The sequence below is a fragment of the Neomonachus schauinslandi genome, chromosome 5 (genome assembly GCF_002201575.2).
Source record: "Neomonachus schauinslandi chromosome 5, ASM220157v2, whole genome shotgun sequence".
NCBI lineage: Eukaryota > Metazoa > Chordata > Mammalia > Carnivora > Phocidae > Neomonachus > Neomonachus schauinslandi.
The window spans coordinates 24,993,043-25,013,023 of NC_058407.1; the positions used below are offsets into that span (position 1 = coordinate 24,993,043).

General features: G+C 40.7%; 1 protein-coding gene across 1 annotated transcript in view; it reads left to right on the forward strand.

Annotated features, from left to right (window-relative positions):
• The window catches only part of LTA4H (leukotriene A4 hydrolase), a 33,133-nt gene extending 16,668 nt beyond the window's left edge, over positions 1-16,465 (forward strand). The window contains exons 9-19 of the mRNA XM_021687338.2: positions 431-454; positions 912-982; positions 1,446-1,557; positions 2,318-2,462; positions 3,857-3,960; positions 4,381-4,451; positions 7,012-7,066; positions 12,420-12,515; positions 14,454-14,536; positions 15,147-15,251; positions 16,133-16,465. Coding sequence (XP_021543013.1) covers positions 431-454; positions 912-982; positions 1,446-1,557; positions 2,318-2,462; positions 3,857-3,960; positions 4,381-4,451; positions 7,012-7,066; positions 12,420-12,515; positions 14,454-14,536; positions 15,147-15,251; positions 16,133-16,250 — 984 coding nt within the window. The 3' untranslated portion in view covers positions 16,251-16,465. The remainder of the gene's footprint in view (positions 1-430; positions 455-911; positions 983-1,445; positions 1,558-2,317; positions 2,463-3,856; positions 3,961-4,380; positions 4,452-7,011; positions 7,067-12,419; positions 12,516-14,453; positions 14,537-15,146; positions 15,252-16,132) is intronic.
• The last annotated feature ends 3,516 nt before the right edge of the window (positions 16,466-19,981 follow it).

The window sequence follows — 19,981 nt, forward strand, 5'->3', positions numbered from 1 at the left end:
AGCATGTATAGGGAAGGATTAGACCTACAGTATATAACTATAATTTATATGCCTTTGTATGCTACTTTAAATCACTACGGACTTTTCCTAAATATGCTGTGGGTAATTAGGAAAGAATAAGGTACATAAGGGAAATAAGAACAGATATAAAAAAATGGAAGGAGAAATGTTTCCTGGAAGTTGGAGATAGGTATACTGGCCTTCCTGGTCATGGAAAAATTCCCCAGATGAGGGAGAGAAAGAATCATGCTATTTTTTTAGTCCTCCCTTTTTTTGTTTTATTTTCTCAATACATACTCTGCTTTTGAACCCCTTTGAGTGCGACAGTAGAAATACAGCGTACTATTAAAGCTGGAATATGTCCTGATGTAGGCAGTCTTTTAAATATAGTCTGTAATTTGAATACTAAGGTAATTTTCATCTTTTTTAGGCAGGAGACAAGTCACTCTCCAATGTAAGTTAAAATTTGTTATTGTGGTCTTACCCTCAAAGAACTATTAAGTCAGCTGATTTTTTAAATATCCATTGTATTGTTATGTTGAAGATACGCTTATAAAAGATAATTAGGGGTTGTTCTATTAACAGTTACATTTAATAGATTTCATAACATTTTATGATCTGATCTCTTCAGATGTTTATGAAATATATTTTAATGGAGAGTTGTGTCCATTTAATATTTTCTAAATAATTTTTTGTTTCTAATTTTTCAAACCATACTTTTGTCTTTGGCTAAATGATGATTTGTTTGCTCAGCTAACTCCCTGAATATCTCAGCTGATGTTAAAAAAAAAAATTGAACAATGTGGAACTGAAAGAACTAGAATGCTTACTTACAGAGTTATTTTAGAGTAAGGCGATTAATTCTACCACTAATCCCTTCCCCTATTTACTACACATCATTTCCACTTTAGGTTATTGCGCATGAAATATCTCATAGTTGGACAGGAAATCTAGTGACCAACAAAACTTGGGACCACTTTTGGTAAGATTTTTTTATTATTAATGTTTCTTTATTGGTTCTTCTTCTTAATTTCTTTCCCTGCCTCCCGCCACTCTAAATTGTTTTGTGGCAGTATCTTGTTTTTCTTTGTCATCGTCTCTTTGGTAGACAGTTTAAAAAAAAAATTCCACAACACTTGTCACACTGTCAGGTAGAGTAGGGGCATTCGGCTCGTGCTTGTTACTTTGTTCCTGGTAGGGTCACATTTTAATACATGGGCACGTAAAATGAGAACCATGGTTGGATTTTCCCCGCTGCCATCTGCTGGGCTGCGCTTCCCATTGTTCTGAATGGAATGCACAGTAGCCAAATAGGCAATCTGCTTAGACCATAGTGTCCATGCTTTACAATTCTTTACTAAAGCCAAAAAGAAAATACCTTGATTAAATTGCTTGTTCCTTGCAGCTGTGTCACTGTTTTTTATTTACAAAAAACCTTTCTGCAGGTTAAACGAAGGACATACTGTGTACTTGGAACGCCACATTTGTGGACGACTGTTTGGTGAAAAGTTCAGACATTTTCACGCGCTGGGAGGATGGGGAGAACTACAGAATTCGGTAAGTGAGTCATGCTTTGAAAAGCATTTCTCCAAAGTTGAATAGGCATTCGAAAGTTTAGTTTGTAAACTAGCTTTCCTAAGTAGCAACAAGAAAGCCATACTTACAGGTGTGGAAAATCAAGCAGATACTGGTATAATATTCCATTTTTTTTTAAAGCTTTATTTATCTGAGAGAGAGAGTGTGTGGGGCGTCGGAGGGGGGGGGCAGAGGGAGAGAGAGAAACCCCAAGCAGACTCTGTGCTGGGCACAGAGCCCGACGTGGGGCTCGAATCAAGGACCCTGAGATCATGAGTTGAGCCGAAGCGAAAGAATTAGACACTTAATCCACTGAGCCACCCAGGGGCCCTGGTATAATACCTTATTGATACAGCGATTAGCCTGTGTAATGTCACGTTCATGATCAGTAGGACCTCATTGGGTCTTTGCAATTAATCTAGTCAGTTACTTAGTTTGAATTTTTCAGGCTCCCTCCTGAAGGCTGAATTTGCTGACCAGGCATTGAAACATTTTTCTAGTTTTTTATAAGAATAAAGCCTACTGCTGAGCAGGAAATATCATGGAACATGACACAAGTAGCCATTCCATTAACAGACTTACAGAAATTTGTGCTAACATACCCTACAATTTCTAGTCTCTCAGTTTAAGTTCTAGATTCCCCTAAAGTTATCCCTTTGAGTGAAGTAATACTTCCTTATTAGTTTGCTTGCATGCTAATAACCAACATATTTGAACGTTCATCTAATTTTGTGTCTTGCAGATAAAGACTTTTGGAGATACGCATCCTTACACCAAACTTGTGGTCGATCTGACGAATGTGGACCCCGATGTAGCATATTCTTCAGTGCCCTACGAGAAGGGCTTTGCTTTACTCTTTTACCTTGAACAACTTCTTGGGGGCCCCGGCAAGTAGTTGGCATTTTCTGATTTTTTTTTTTTTTTTTTTGAGGGCAATGTGAAGAATAAGGAAGCATTTTTTTTTTTTTTAAGATTTTATTTATTTATTTGAGAGAGAGAGAATGAGAGACAGAGAGCATGAGAGGGAGGAGGGTCAGAGGGAGAAGCAGACTCCCTGCCGAGCAGGGAGCCCGATGCGGGACTCGATCCTGGGACTCCAGGATCATGACCTGAGCCGAAGGCAGTCGCTTAACCAACTGAGCCACCCAGGCGCCCAAGGAAGCATTTTTAACTGTTGTTTTTGCTCCATTTTATTCTTCTGGTTCATTCTGTGTGTAGCTACTGAAGAAAATCTGTATCATCTTCTAATGTGACCTCTCTACTTCAAACCTTAAATATGCTGAATTCAAAATCGTGTTCCATAACTTTAAAGAAAACTCATCAGTATTTTAAAAATTAGGAAAATAGTATGTACTCAATGAAAAACAATTCTGTAGTACAGAAGTTTCTAAGAGTAACAAGTGAGAGTCCTTCAGCCCCTTTCCATTCCCCAGGTAACCACTGTTAGCAGTTCGGTGTGCATGCTTCCAGATCTTTTTCTAAGTATAAGTGAACAAACAGACAAATATATTTTAATTACAGAAAATAGATCATTGGGGTACCTGGATGGCTCAGTAGGTTAAGCGTCTGCCTTCAGCTCAGGTCATGATCCCAGGGTCCTGGGATTGAGTCCCGCATTGGGCTCCCTGCTAGGTAGGGAGCCTACTTCTCCCTCTCCCCTGCTCATGCTCGCTCTCTCTCTAAGTCTTAAAAAAATAAAAGAAAATGGATCATTTTTACATATATAAAATTTGTTCTACCTTTGTTTTTTTTAAATTCAGCAGTGTTCCACAGACATCCTTCCATGTCAGAACATACAAATCTGCCTTATGCTCTTTAATGCCACCAGAGTTGTCCATGATATAGATGTGCTGAACGTATGCAGCCTTCCCCTTCTGATAGGTGTTGGGTGTTCTCCTTTGTCTGTGGACTTTGAAGGCCCTCCCTCACCTGCACACATTCTGACTGTCCCATCTTGTTCTCCTCCTCTTGGTCACACTAAGGCGATTGCTTTTAGAATTTGTGTTGTGGATTCCTTCTCTGTTTCTTCATTGCGTTGTCCTCTTACTTGTATTTAGGATTTCTCTTCTCCCTTCCACCAAATTACATATATGCTTCAAGGCCCAGCTTAAGTCCTACCTCCTCTGATTTGAACATTCTTTCACCACTAAAGTCCTTATTGGTTTCCCTGTTCTCTGAAAGTTCTCTGTTCTCCATGGTCAAGAATACCATACCATGCACCGAAAAAAATATTAAGTAGTTACCTTTCCATTAATCAGTTTTTTTTTTCTTTTACTATTAGAGGTTTTCCTAGGATTCCTAAAGGCTTATGTTGAGAAGTTTTCCTACAAGAGCATAACCACTGATGACTGGAAGGATTTCCTGTATTCCCACTTTAAAGATAAGGTTGGCTTTTTAAAAGCTTTCTTATTTTTTATGCCCAATATACCTGTATTTAATGGCTATTTGTTAGGCTGATTTGAATTCCTTAATAGTAGTATTGGTTTAGAATTTAAGACTCAACCTTTCATGGTACTTTTTCCTATGTAAAATGTGATCTCAACAACATGTGAATGTTTCAGAGAGATCTGCAATAGTAGGTTTCAGAAATGTGGTTTTTTGTATGTATTTAATTTTCCTGCTTTATTTAACAGAATGCTGGTTAATATAAATTTATTTTAGGAAAGAGACTGAGAAATTATCTTGACATGTCAGTGTAGACAAAATTACAGATTTGAGGACCTAAAAGTCTGTTTTTCGATTTATTTTTCGCCCCCATTGGAGAAAGTTATTCGGTAGCAACCTCGGTGTTCTTCGTGTTCACAGGTTGATCTTCTCAATCAAGTTGACTGGACCACCTGGCTCTACTCTCCTGGAATGCCTCCTGTAAAACCCAAGTCAGTACTTCCCGCTAATGCTTCCCTTCTTACTCGCCGAAATCCTTGAGCCCGTCAAAATACCTAACAGGGTTTGAGGACTTCCTTAAGCTGGTCCTAGTTAGAGAGTAGACGTAGTAGGTGTTTGACCCTTAACCCTGAGGTCAAAGAAGATTTTTCCATGATATTACAAATATAAATTCAATTAATTGCAAATCATTATGGAATGCTTCCTTTCAGCTGAAGGATGGTGATACAGAGAAGATATTTTCCTTTCTGTCAAAACCTCTGCAATAAGAAATACAACTTTTATAAATATTATGGTCATCATTACAGCAGTGTTCTAATTTGTCATCCCCATTTCCAGAGGAGGCACATTAGACTTAGCGAGGTAAAGGTCTCCTGCCGAAGTTTGCACCGTAAGTAGTTAAGAGTTGAGATTCAAACCTTGGCAGGCTTTACCCCTCCAATATACTGCCTTTTAAACTAAATACTCTCTTCGAATCAGAGACCCAAACTCTGGTCCCCACACGTCGTCATGTGAGGATGCTCACTACAGCATGTTCCAGCCAGGATCATGCTGTTCCCCCCACCGGCTGTACTCTTTACCCAGGTCATTCCAATCTCAGCTCAAGAACCGCTTCCTCATGGAGATATTCCTTGACCTCTCTGACCAAATCCGGTCCCCATTTAGGGTTTCCTGGTGCTGTGTATGGCCTCTTCATTGTTGTTACCACAGCAGTAATTTTAATTTGTGTGATTATTAAAGTCTTTCTCCTCCACGACACTGAAGCCCCATGAGAGCAGGGCTCTGATCTGGTTTTGCTCACTTCTTTTCTTAGGACCTTGCCATAAATAAGGGCTGCTTCCCTTCCCTGGGCTAATCCTTACCTAGTTCTTTTCATGACAATGAGAAGGAAGTTTCAGGACACCCAGAAAGAGATCAGAGGTTTTGTATTGTCCTATTGTTCCTTATGAAATCACTGCTAAGGAATGTTCTCGTGGAAGGTGATATACTGCCTGAGCAATGTACCACCTCTGATTCCATTTGGTCTCGGGGACAAACAAAAGGCTTTCTCTTCAGTCCACAGCCTGGCTACTTCACAAAGATTAACTGGCAGCTACTTCAAAGGAGGGCGCTGCTTTAACCCCTTTATAATCTCCCCTAGGGCACAAACTGTCTTTCAGAGGTTCAGAGGTAATTTCTAATCAAAACTCATTTCATTTAGGCCCACAGGGGCAGGAACCCACTGTTCTCTAATAGAAACATTTCACAGCAAGCAAGCATCATTTATGGACAAAGAGGGATGTTTTGCAAGAATTTTTGCACCTTATACAGTTTCTTCCATTGTTGTTGCAAAACAGAGGATTTTTTTTCTAAGTTGAGAACACACAGATTTTAGTGCAATTTGCTTGGCTTTAATGGTCAGAGTTTGTTATTTCCACTCTCTTCTGAAAAGAGAGGAACAAAATCATCACATGATTTCGGAGTCTCCCAAGGGTCTCCCGTGACACCATCATTTCCCTGGTGTCTAGGACCGTGCCTGCCACATAGGCATTCGCAGATTTGTTGGATGGTTTACAAAGTTGGAAGATTAGATAGTTGGAACAACAGAATGTAAAATCCACAAAAGCAAGGACTTTGTGTTGTCATGAGCACCTAGAACTGTGCCTGCCACACAGCAAGCCCTAAATGTGCCCACCTGAGTCCCAGCGCCTTCAGCGGACGCTACTGAAGCTTTTGACCATCTTTGCTGAGATGGTGAGGCATTCTCTCCAGAGGATAATCAGGTGTTTCATTAATTTGGTATCCACTTGGATTTCCAAATTCTCAGATGACACCAGTATATTTAAGTCAGGTAGAAGATTTCCTATTTCCAACACTCTGGAGTTATCTTTCTATCTTTCTACTTTCTCTTTCTTTCTTTCTTTCTTTCTCTCTTCTTTCTTTCTTTCTCTCTTTTCTTTCTCTTTCTTTTCTTTTTCTTTCTCTTTCTTTCTTTCTTTCTTTCTTTTTTTTCTTTCTTTCCTCTTTCTTTTTCTTTTCTTTCTTGCTTTCCAGATTTTTATTTGAGAGAGAGAGAGTGAGCGAGAGAGAGAGCATGAGTAGAGGTACGGGCAGAGGGAGAGGGAGAAGCAGATTCCCTATGGAGCAGGGAGCCCGATGTGGGACTGGATCCCGGGACTCTGGGATCATGACCTGAGCCTAAGGCACACAAACGACTGAGCTACCCAGGCGCCCCCCTGGGCTTTATTTAAAAAGAACTTTGAGGGGCGCCTGGGTGGCTCGGTCGGTTGACCATCTGCCTTCGGCTCAGGTCATGAACTCAGGGTCCTGGGATCGAGCCCTGCATCGGGCTCCCTGCTCAGGGTGGAGTCTGCTTCTGCCTTCCCTGCTCTCATGCTGTCTCCCTCGGGCTCTCTCTCCCTCTTTCTCTCAAACGAGTACATAAAGTCTTTAAAAAAAAAAAAAGAAAGAACTTTGAAAGTTAAGTATGTTCTGTAACTTCAACATTGCATTTATGGAAAAGCAGGTACATTTTTATGAAATTTAATCTCTAGTATTTTTTCATCTTTGCAGTTATGATATGACGCTGACAAATGCTTGCATTGCCTTAAGTCAACGGTGGATGACTGTGAGTACTAACGTGTGATTTTGACTCCTTTTTGAATTGTACAAATATGTCTCTACTCAGGAAGGAGGTGGCAGGGACGGGAGCGGGAGGGTACTTTACTCACAAACTCACGTATCTGGAAAGGTCATTCATAAGCCAAGTTTGTCCGAAGTGGTGGCATACCAGCCCTCAATGTGTAAAGTTAAGTTTGGCTGGGGGAGCAAATAGATATTGGTGGTGTTAGTTCTCATTTTCTTCTTTTCAAGTCTTAAAAAAGGTATGCAGAAATACTTGCGTTTTCTCTTGCTTCTTTTCCTCATCAGTCATTTGTAAGACACTGCTTCACATACAGCCCTTACCCGCACCAGGTCAATCTCAAATGATGTTAGGTGAGCGCTGGTGCAACTGTTAGGGAAGAACAGAGGCCCTTCTGCTCTGTCGGTTGGTGTTAGTTGTTGACATCTGTGGAACCTCCTAAAGAGCTTCTTTGTGTATATCCTGAAATATAACCCTTAGAGAAACCAGAATGCAGATGTGCCCTGGGTAATGCTTTCATGAAAAATAACAGAAAATGTAGGAATAATCCTTGTAGGGGAAGAAAAGTAATTTTCCCTCTACCCTCTGAGTTCTCAGCTGAGACCTCTGTAATAAAAGGCAGATTACCAGGAGAAAAACAAATGTATTAATGTGTCTATCTCATGCATACAGGGGAGAGGCCCGCGGAAAAATGAGTAACTCAGAGGTGGCCCAGAATTCAGGATTAAATACCATTTCAGGAGGGAAAGAGAAGGCCTTTTAGGGGGAAATAAAGGATTTTTAGGAAAGATAAATGGGCCCTTAGAAGAATAGATAGGAGGTATGATAGTGTGGGACAAAGTTCGTCTGGGTGTGATGTCAGGTTTTTTTTTTTCCTTTCCCGTGATCAGAGTCAATCTTGCCTGACTGATGAAACTCCCAGGGGAGGGGATCTAGGACAGTTGGGTTCCGTTTGGAAGATCTGTCTTTAGGCAGATGAGTGCAGTTCAGAGAAAACCTCTCCTTGCCTTTCCTGTTTTTCAAGAGCCTGCAGCTAAAATAATCAGTACACTAAAGAGGCATATTTGGGGGTAGCCTATTTTGCTATCCTTCATCCTGTTATCTGCAACAAATTTAGATGTTGCCTTTTGACACTTGTTTCTAAAGTTTAGTGATAAATAACAGTAAGTGATGAGCAGCATGAAAAAAGACACAGATGAAGTAACGAGAGGTCTCCAGAAAGAACCAATACTTCCACCTGGGGGGGGTGGGGGAGTGCATTGAGGTTGAGTCAGCTAACTGAAAAAAATTGGTTAAAATTGGTTAAAGCAGGGTGTCATAAAAATTGATCATAAGGAAGACACTTTATTTTAATTGAAAACATAAATTACTCAAACTTTGACTATGGGGCCAAAGCTGTATGTCAGCTGCATAAACTAAATTCTTAATGAACCTATAACTTCTAATTTTAGTTTCCTTAAAGTGGAAATAGAATTTAAATACACTTGCAAAGCAATGTGTATCCCTTCTAGATTTTTCTGTTGTTATTCCCATCTTTTTTCAAGCACCTTGTCTACAGATTCGGTAGCAACATTCTTTTGTACAGCAGTTTTTAAGTTAAAGTTGACTTAGATTTTTCAGAGCAATAAACTTAATATTTATAGAAATTTCTTTTTCTTGGCACTCCGCTTTGATCAGTTTACCTATTATTCAACGAGATTTCCTGATTACAACTACAACTGACATTAACACATTTGGAGACAATTCTAGCTGATGTGGTTAACACATAAATCAACAGAGGGGAGGAGAAGAGCACAGGTACTCGGGGTGGCCCACCCACTCTGAGCATAGGGTGTGCCCCGGACATGAGTCCATTCATTTTACATAACGAGAGGGTGGAGAGTATCAGTTAATCTAATGAGTGGTTTTAGTGGAGCTCATTTTAAGGAAGCTTTTACTGTATTTGTATTTTTTTACTGCACTGTTTGCATCTGTTTCTTTCACCAGGCCATAAGCTCCTTGAGAGCAGAAATTGTTTTTATTCACCTCTATATGGCCAGGGCCATCCACATTTATCCACTGTTGGATAAATACATGGATTAGTAGAGGGAAAACAAAGTTGGAAAGATAAATTAGTTCCCTATTACGGAGGCTCTTGATTGTCAAGCAAAGGACTGTAACCCATAATCTGTAAACAGCAGTGGATCCCTGAAGGTTTTTGAATTGCAAACGAAATGACTAGAGCTGTTTATTGGGACCGTTAGTCAAGCTGTGTAATATATAGGCTCAGCTGAGATGAGAAAGTTAGAGAGTCAGTAAGAAGGCCAGCTAGCGGTTCAGATGAGATAGTAGCTCAGATCGGAAGGCTTGAGGGGTTTGAACTAGAACAGTGCAGGAGGAAATAAAAGAGTTTAAAGATTTTTGAGGTTTAATTTTAAATAGCTAGTTGAGACCTTGAAAACCGATCAAATCTTCTTCTCCACAGAAGAAGAAAGAGGCATAGAAAGCTCCAGGTTTTGAGGGAACCCTCTGACAGCCAGGAGAAGGAAGAAAAACAAATCAGGAGTAAGTCAAATCAGGAAAATGGAACCAGAAACCCCAGGGAAAAGACACATCCTTTAAAATAAAATATAGACAGCTTTCTGAAGATTCTCATAACATCATAACAAAGTTAGACTATTACTAACTCTTTAGATCTAGGTCAGGATCTTTTTGAGGGGGTAGGAAATATCTAGGCAGCTCCCCACCCCCAGGCTAGCTGTGCATGTCTGCACATCTGCTGTCAGTACTTGGCTTGGACTGGGGGGCTTCCTGTGTTCTGGTCCTGTAATGACAGGGACCAGAGGTCTTAAGTTATGGTTAGAAGAGGGGTTACGTTATGTACACTAAATCATTTAGAAAGGCTTGATCCTGTCTATGCAGAGAGGGAAATCCGGTAATACCTCTTGCCACAGATCATGCTTCAGCTCTTCTACCCGTGTCTTGAATCGATGTTTTGTGTAGTTCACAGACGTGTCATGGAGAAAAGCCTAAGAGAGAACCAAGGGAAACGGGATCTTTTAACAACAGTGTGATGTATTAGGACCTCTGTTTTCATTTGAAAAATGTATTGCAGCCCACCTGGTAAAACTGCTTCTGCTCCTGATTTCTGCTTAGATATTCCTTTAGGCTCAGCAGCCAAGGTGGACGATTATAAATAGCTCAGTATTAACAGGAACGGGCAGTGTCGGGGACAGACTGAGGACTCGTAGTCTATGGAACCACTAGTGATTACAATGAGTCCTCTCATTGCCTCATTTGATTGCTCAGTTGTTTTTCTTCAATATTAAATAAAAGCAGATGAAAAAAAATGCACATCACCTGTTTGAAGGTGTAAAAATCAACTGTAAAACAAATGCCCATGTAGCCACCGCTAACCTAAGAAATAAAACCTCACTGGTACCGTTGGAACACCCCTCCCCGCCTCATGCTCCTCACTACCCACCTTGCCTTCCCATCAGGGTAACCATCACCTTGACCTTTGGCTTATCGTTCCATTGCTTTTCATGTTTGTACCACTTATGATATATCCTTAGTAGACAGTTTAAATCTGTGTGTTTCTGAGCAGAGAATGAGATCTGTAAGTTTTGATACTAAGGTATGGTTTCACAGTGAGATAGGAAGGGGAGGAAGGTGTAAAATAATGTTTCTTTACAAGGTTATATATTTATACATTAAATTTTCTGGAAGGATATACAAGGAGCTATTAATACTGGTTACTGAGGAATAGGACTTGGAGACAGGGAGCAAAAACAAAGGAATTTTTCATTTGGCCCTATTTGATTTTTTTTAAACATTGCATATATTTCTTTTCAACTTAAGAGAAACCCTAGTTTATGTAGAAGCCAGGAGGGAGGTTCCTCAAAAAGTTAAAAATAGAAATACCCTATGATCCAGTAATCACACTGCTGGGTATTTACCCCCAAAATACAAAAACACTAATTCAAAGGGATACATGCACCCCTATGTTTACACCAGCATTATTTACAGTAGCCAAACTATGGAAGCAGCCCAAGTGTCCATCGATAGATGAATGGATAAGGAATATCTCTAATGGTATATATCTATAATGGAATATTGTCAGCCATAAAAAAGAATGATATCTTGTCATTTGAAAGGACATGGATGGAGCTAGAGAATAATGCTAAGTGAAATAAGTCAGTCAGAGAAAGACAAATACCATATGATCTCACTCATGTGGAATACAAGAAACAAAACAAATGAGCAAAGGAAAAAAGAGTGAGAGAAAGCAAGACAAATCAAGAAACAGATTCTTAACTATAGAGAACAAACTGATGGTTACGGGGGGGGGGTGGTTAAGGGGATGGGTGAAACAGGTGATGGGGATTAAGAAGTGTACTTGTCACAATGAGCACCGGGTGTTGTATGGAAGTGTTGAATCATTATATTGTACACCTGAAACTAATATAACTATGTTAACCATACTGGAATTAAAATAAAAAAAATAATTTAAAAAAAAAGAAACCCTAGTTTGAAAGAATTTAAAGCTAGTTTTAAAGATTTAAAAATACTTACTTTGATAAGCTTTATTTAATATTTCTTAATCATATCCTCAAAGATTTTTGGCAGTGAATCCTAAATAGAAAAGTACAGACAGACTTTTCTTTTTCTTAGATGATTTCCAAAATTAAGTGGGAAAAACAGAACATGTGGGGTTGGAGGGAAACATCAGTTTGTGGTCTTATCAGTTAATTAGTGATATTTAAGAGAATATGCAATTTGATCCTTTACCCAAATTTTTAAAGAGGCCTATTAATTAGTTGATATGCTTTTATAATGTTTACTTTGAAAATCCGTGTATCTTGAATGGTACAAAGGATGTCAAAAGTTTCTTCCACTTTTACTATTAATAGTCTAATTTTCTTTTTTTTTTTTTTTAAGATTTTATTTATTTATTTGACAGAGAGAGAGACAGCGAGAGAGGGAACACAAGCAGGGGGAGTGGGAGAGGGAGAAGCAGGCTTCCCACAGACCACGGAGCCTGATGCGGGGCTCGATCCCAGGACCCTGGGATCATGACCTGAGCCGAAGGCAGCCGCTTAACGACTGAGCCACCCAGGCACCCCAATAGTCTAATTTTTCTTAAGTAATACAGATTTTAGGAGTCATGTCAGCTCTTTAAGTTATAGTAACATCATCTCAAAACTATTAAAGTAGCTAAGGCTTAAATACATTTTTCACCATCATATGCATTCTTGTATTTCTGTCTTTTTCTTAATCTTTACTTTTATGTCAGATAGACCAATAAATATTTTTAAATCGTACATGAATGGAAATAACCAGGTAACATTTATTTTAGGCCAAAGAAGATGATTTAAATTCATTTACCTCAGCAGACCTGAAGGATCTCTCTTCTCATCAGTTGAACGAATTTTTAGCACAGATGCTCCAGAGAGTAAGTACTAGCTCAAAACATGAGAAATTACAATGGACATAACAAAAGCGCAGCATTTATATCAAACCCAACTTGGAAAAAAAATGTTAATGTGAAAACTAATGGAAAAAAATAACAAAATTCATTCATTTGTTGAATGCTTATTATGTTTAGTGTTGTGAACATGAAAATATGCAAGAAAGAAATATAGCACGTCCTCAAAAAGCTTATAATCAATCTAGTAGGAAAGGTCACACGTACAAAATTTGGCAATAAGAGGAGGCCTGTTTTAGGTATCATTTGAGAAAAGCTTAATCAGTGAAGAAGAACTCCCTTCCAACTGGCATTGTCAAGGAACGGTTTTGTGGGAGTTGGCATTGCTTTGCCCAGAGCAGTGTTAGCAGAGGTGGAAATTCAGGTCCCAAGCCTCGGTGTTGCAGAAGTTAATGAAGATAATTCTAGAACGGCTAGTGGCATCAGATGTGATGAATCTTGAATGCTAAGCTAAGCGTCTTAGGTTTTGTTTTAGTAGATAGGAAAGGAGCTAACGTGTTTAACAGGAAAGTCATTTGAGGAGAGGGTGGGTTATCCTGCAAGTCCGCCAGTGGATCAACATGAGGAACATGGGTGACGAAATTCGCTGGGGGACTTTTGGAGGACGTGCAGGGGAAGCCAGTAGGAAAGGAGGAAACAGACCAGATGAGCAGGGGTGGAGGATGAAAGCATGGGGTTTGTGACTGACTGGATTTGGCGGTTAACAGGAAGGAGTCCAAGCAGATTTTAAGGTCTCAAACCCAAGTAATTCAAAGAACATGTGAAATGGCAAGTAGAGACTGCCTTTTGAGAGGGAGGGAAGGATGGGTCTTTACTGTTACACTGAAAGGCGCTCCTGGGTCTGAGGACCTTGAGAGGGATAGAGAAGACTGGACAGAGTTTCCTATGGAATCAACACAAAAGGATGACTAGGATTTAAGGCAACAGGGGCTTTGCAAGAATCCGTTTTTAGGGCATCAAGTCACCGAGGTTTCGTAAATGTCTGCAGCGCCTGACAGGATGTCTCTGGAATAGGCATGGCAAAAATTAGTGAAAGCTGGGGGTCTGGGAGGTGACCCTAACCGGTGGACCTACCAAGGCGGACTTGGAGGCTAGCCGAGACCAAAGGATTTGGGAAGGGTCTGGCGCTCAGGGCAGAGATGCTTCCCCGAGCGTGGGGTGAGTATTGTAAGAGGAGTCGTTCTGGGAGAGGACAGTAGCCACCCGCCTGGCAGCACCTCAGCCTCCCTGCTTGTCCAGACTGAACTGCTCTTCTTTCCTCACCAGATTTGCTCCCCCTTTTAGCATGGCTGAAGATGGGCACGGGGGGTCTGTGAACCCCCTGAAATTGTATACAGACGTTTGTGTTTATACAGTAAATCTCTCTCTTTTTCGTGAGGAAAGGGTCCATATTACTCATCAGGTTTTCAAAGGGATCTGTAACATAAAAGTTTAAAAACTGCTATTTTGTAGGGAATGAGATCATTTAAAAGGGATTTCAGAGGAAATAAGCGAAGATAAAGCTGAGGGTAATCAGTGAGGAAACAATTAAGGGACTGCGGTTTCACATGGAGAATGGAATAAATTTAAGATCTATAAGGTATAAGGAAGAACTTGAAAGACTTCGGAAAGGGTTAGAAAGTTAGTGTTCATATATACCAAAAAGTCTGAGGAGAGTAATTCTCATTTAATTCTCTATGTACCTCACCAATTAAATTATCCCTTTGCTCCCAGTAGAACATCCTTATCCAGAATAAGTTTGCACAAAATTTATTGTAGTGTGCATTTGTTTCTTTTCTTTTTATCTAACATTTCTATATTATAGAATATTTAGGATTTTAATCTGGCTAAGAATTTCTCTCCAGCTCCTTTCTTCCAAGGAATCCTGTTGAAATGATACATCGTACTTCTTTATTTTGCTCTTAGGCACCTCTTCCATTGGGGCACATAAAGCGAATGCAAGAGGTGTACAACTTGAATGCCATTAACAATTCTGAAATACGATTCAGGTACATCATTTTAACTTGTCTCTGTGGAAGAAAGTAGAAACTAGTTTAAAAGGTGGAGAAAGGGAAAGCAGAGTCTGAGACATACAGGAGTTTTGAGAAATCCTTGTGAAATTTACTGCACTTGAGTAAATAATTTTGGTGGTCTTTGAGGAATAGTTGCAATACTGTAAGATGATAGTATTAATCTTCTTATTAGAATTTGTTCTAAGCTTCTCTTACCTTACCAAAAAAAAAAAAAAAGAATTAGGAATCCCGTGGTAAATAGGCATTCTTCTGCAACTGGCCAAGTGGACTCTGATATGGGAATAGTTGGAAATCTCTAATTCTGTTATGTGGTTAATCTTTCTTAATTCTGATTCGTAGTGTGAGACATAATCTAAACCTTTTAAGACATATGGTCTTTTTCAAGAACAAACTCCTCTTCACTTCTCCAGTTACTGAATTGTATATACAAGGACTTGAGATTCTCAGAATAAAGACATACAGTGGTGTACAGCATAACTATAATGGGATTATTCATCATTACAAAAGTAACCTTCAGATATGCCTGTATATCCTGCCCCGTCCTCCTCGTTTCCTACCCCATGCCCCCTAAAAATCCACTTTCCAGATGGTTACGGCTCTGCATTCAATCGAAATGGGAGGAAGCGATTCCTTTGGCTCTAAAAATGGCGACTGAGCAAGGACGAATGAAGTTTACACGGCCCCTATTCAAGTAAGAAGCAGCTCAGACTGTGCTTTGAATTTATAGCAGGAGTTGGGGGGACGCCCCCATGGGGTGGCTCAGTGGGCTAAGCTTCTGACTCTTAATTTCGGCTCAGGTCATGATCTCAGGGTCGGCAGCTCGAGCCCCACAGCCGGCTGGGCCCTCAGCATGGAATCAGCTTAGGATTCTCTCCTTCTCCCTCTGCTCTTCCCCCCTCTTAAAAAAAAAAGGGATGGGGAAGAACAATCTTAGATGTTTTTCCTGTTGCTAAAATACTTTGTAAAACACCATCTAAAAATAATATTTTTAAATTTGTTAAAGAGTATAGGTATAATTTGGGAATAGGAATGAACACTTCTAAATATTTAAAATTTGAAGTAATTTCATTAGCTTTTTTAGAAGCATCATATATGGATTACCTACTGTGCGCCAAATCGGTTTAGACACTGGTGAGAAGGAAATAAATAGAGAACAATCTTATGTACCCAGAAAGATCTTTAAAAGCAAGTAGGAGATAACTGGGGAGTAGGCAGGGACACAAAAGAACCTGAAGTTATTTACAGGTAACAAGAAATGAGCCGGTAAAGGCAAACCTTTTTGATTCAAATGCTGCAATGAGTTGGAAGGCTAAGTTGCTTGATGTATATACTAAAGCAGTGCTTGGTAGAGGGGAAACAAGTTGTATCTTGGCTGCAAGACAGAATTTAAGAGTATCTTGGTGAAGTTATTTTGACTATGGATTTGGCAGGAATTCTGAAAACTATAGAACCATGACACAGATAGTCGTGATTAATCTTTTCACTTACTTCACAAGTATAATAAAATTATACTTGCCAAATAAAATATTACTTACCCAAATCAGTCATTATCCATCTTTGTTCCCTCACCAGGGACCTTGCTGCCTTTGACAAATCCCATCATGAAGCCGTGCGAACCTACCAGGGGCACAAAGCAAGTATGCACCCAGTGACGGCCATGCTGGTGGGGAAAGACTTAAAAGTGGATTAAGGACCTACCAAATGCTGATTTCAGACATTTCGCTTTTTTAAACGGAAGATATATAAAAAAGTTCAGCTAATATTGTAACTAAAAATGTTGTTTTCGTTCTGGCTTTTTATTGTTTTGTCAGTGATTTTCATGAATAAAGCTGAGCTACCTTCCCCCCCCCACTGGTGCCATGTTCTGTGTTAGGTGCATTTTAACAAAGTTTAATCTTTTAATTTATAAGTGTAAAACTTTTCATTAGTTACATATTTATTTTTCCCAGCACAACCACAAGAGTGTCAGCGTAGTATTTGCCTGGTATTTTAAGTTCTTTAATTTGAATCTGCCGCATGCCAAAAATTCAACATGATGAGAGCTCTGCTTTTTAAATAACATGCGCACTCAGTTGGATTTGCTCACCCAGCCACACAGTGGGCATAGTATAAACGCACTTTTCCAAAATGTATAAACTCTCCGGGAAGCACTCTGCTGCCCACCCCCAGATCCACCTGCTGCTCCACTGGACTTGTCCTGCCCTCCTGTCCGTCAGGGTCAGATGCCTGCCCCAAACCCCAGCACTTCCCATCAGTCCCTCAGATACTCTCCTGTCTAAGCTGATTCATCTCCTTAATGGTCACCAAACGTCCTTCACCCACGTAGAGCATGCAGCACATAGGGGCAATGATACAATGATAATACCCATTATACACACATACAATACATACTGCAAGTAATAGAATGACTTGAACCAAATGAGAGAGTAACAAAGCATCCCATGAGTACACTGTAGTACCCCAGGGCACCTCTGCACACAGTCTGGGACCCACAGTCATATTAGTTAGGATTGTTTGATTGTAAGTGACAAAACCCAAATGATTAAAAGTCAGAAAAGGAAAGGGAGGATTATTTGAAGGATACAGGGTCGGGGGAGGTTGTAAGAACCTATGGACAGATGGGAGAGGACTGACACCTGGAACCGTCAAGGGAGCAATACTCTTTCTTGTCTCTCATTTCTGCTTCTCTCCAGCTTTGCTGTTGTTGTAAATAGATCTTATCACACGGGAAGACTGTCTCAATTCCAGATTCCCAGAGGTGAGACTCTGACTCAGCTTGAGTCCACCCCTGGCCAAATAAACTTTAGCAAGAGGAATGGTGTCTTAGAGTATAAATGTGGGTGAGGGTGTCATTAAATACATAAAAAGAGTGCTAGCATTAGCTAGAAGTCTTAAAATAGGCGCAAACACCCCAGAAGCGGGGCAGGTATCAAAGAAACAGAGATTCCTGTCCATCCCCGTAATCCCGAGCTGCTCGCTTGCTTACTGTCCTTAGCAGTTCTCTCCTGGACACATCTACACCGAAATGATTCTGTTTCTCAAGGCTCTGCTGTCACTTGTCTTCCACGGCAGGAAGTACACAGACGAGAGTTCAGCTCACATCCCTGGTATATAATCAGGTTCTACGTGATTAAACTTCAGCAAATCCACAGACTCAAATGATGCTTTTGAAGGCTTCCCCTGCGCCGTAAGCTCTCCCCGCGCTCTGGGCTAATGTCACATTCCAGTGATCACTGATGAGTGAGCCTGGAAGTGAACTGGGGCAAGGGCCCCCCCCGGAAGGGTGGCGGTGAAGGATGCTATGATGCAGGTAGAGGGCAGTAGACACACACATCACAGGTTTGCCTGGGGCCAGCTCAATGGAGGCCACATTTACACACTTCAGCTACTAAGCGTGTGATGGATGTCTTTGTGCCAGGCTGGGATATACATATAATTTCTGGGTGAATAAAGATAAGTAATTTCTATATATGGCTAAAGAAGAAATATGCTAAAGCAACCTGGGGAAGGGCTACTTAACCCAACCAAAGGGTTTAGGGAATGCTTACTGGCGAAGAGAAGGCCTACACTGAGGCTTACGAGATAAGAAATACCTAGCTAAGCAAAGGAAGTTGGAAGAGTGTTCCAGATGGATAAAGAGTAACAGAAGTAAAGGCATAGACTTATGGGATCTTTGGATCATCAATTTGGACAGTGAAAATAGCTGTCTCTGCTCCACAATGCCTAGGGCATGAACTTGAAATCTTCAAACTCACATCGCTGGGAGGTGGTATCATCTGGAGGCTTCTTCCCTCACATGTCTGATGTCTGTCCTGAGATTATGCAAAAGCTGGGCTCAGCGGAGACTGGCAACTGGAGTGCCCAGGTAATTTGGGTTTTCTCACAGCACAGTGGATACTTGGACTTCTTTTTTTTTTTTTTTTTTTAATTTATTTATTTGAGAGAGAGAATGAGAGAGAGAGAGCACATGAGAGGGGGGAGGGTCAGAGGGAGAAGCAGACTCCCTGCAGAGCAGGGAGCCCGATGCGGGACTTGATCCCGGGACTCCAGGATCATGACCTGAGCCGAAGGCAGTCGCTCAACCAACTGAGCCACCCAGGCGCCCCGATACTTGGACTTCTTATTCGTCTTCTTGGTAAGTGCAAACATCACCAGAGAGTAGCACCATGAAGGCAGAGAATGTATCTCATTTTATTCCCAGCACCTAGCATCGTGCTTGGGATAGAACGCTATCTCAACAGTGTTTGAGAAATATTTGTTGGCTGAGTGAATGGAGGAGGGTAGAAGGTTGTGCTTCACATCTAAGGCCTCGGTTTTCTCAGAGAGGTAAGAGGTAAGGTCCTCCTCTGAAAATTAGAGGAGGTGGATGTTGAAAAGCAGGGTGAGTGTTTTGGAAACTTGCTGAGGGGGAGGGGCAGGTAGAAGGACAGGGCCGTGATGTCACCATCACAGAACCTTCTGTAGCAGAGGCTTCCACCAGGGTGAACACAGATAGCAGTCGGTTGTGATGACCCAGGGGTTGAGTTTTACTCCATGCAGGCATAGGTTTAGGGTTATAAAAGGATTTCAAAGTAGTAAAGAAAGAGTGGCCCAGGTAAGCAACTAGGACACCAGCTTCCTAGGAGAGAAAGTGAGGAAGCTGGTGGGAAATGGAGGGAAGGAGGAGCCAACCAGAGGTCAGGTTCAAGGGCAAAGAGGACTGAAGGAAGGGGAGAACTGGAAGGCTGGAAAGTCATAGTCAGAAGGTGGGGTAGTGGAATTTACGATTTCTTATGTGCATCAAATTCAGGTGGTGACAAATCCCAGAGTGCGGTCAGGATGTGGGTGACTGAAGTGCAAGTTTCAAGGAGGGGTAGTTCTTTCTTTGTATGCTTCTCAAGAAGCTGTCAGGGAAAGAGAGATTCTGAGTGTTCGTGTTTTCTGTGAACAACTGTGTCTCTATTCCCAACACAAGTCAGTTTTAGTGGAAACACATGTCAAGATCTTTCTGTTGCAATAATCAAATCTCTAGAAACTGGCTTATTACTAAAATGTTGCTTATTACAACAGTGCCCACATTTCTTTGATTCCTTTTTCATGCTTTTCAGAGTTCCTTAATCTACTGGTAATGAATTGGGTGCAGGGAGCACCCAATTGAAGATGCTTAACTGGATTAGGGATATCCATGTACCAAGATGAAAGAAATTGAGAAAGCAATATAGGTATACAGAGCATTCGAGTGCAAATAATAGTAATCACAAACACTTCTGGAACATTCCCAATGCACCATGTGCTTTACATATTACTAACTCACTTAATCCTCCCTAAAGCCCTTTGAAATAGGCGCTATCATTATCTCCAGCTTAGAGATGAAGAAACTGAGACCCCAAGAAGTCAAATAACTTGCCCAGAGGTCACATAGCTCGTAAATGGCAGAGCCAG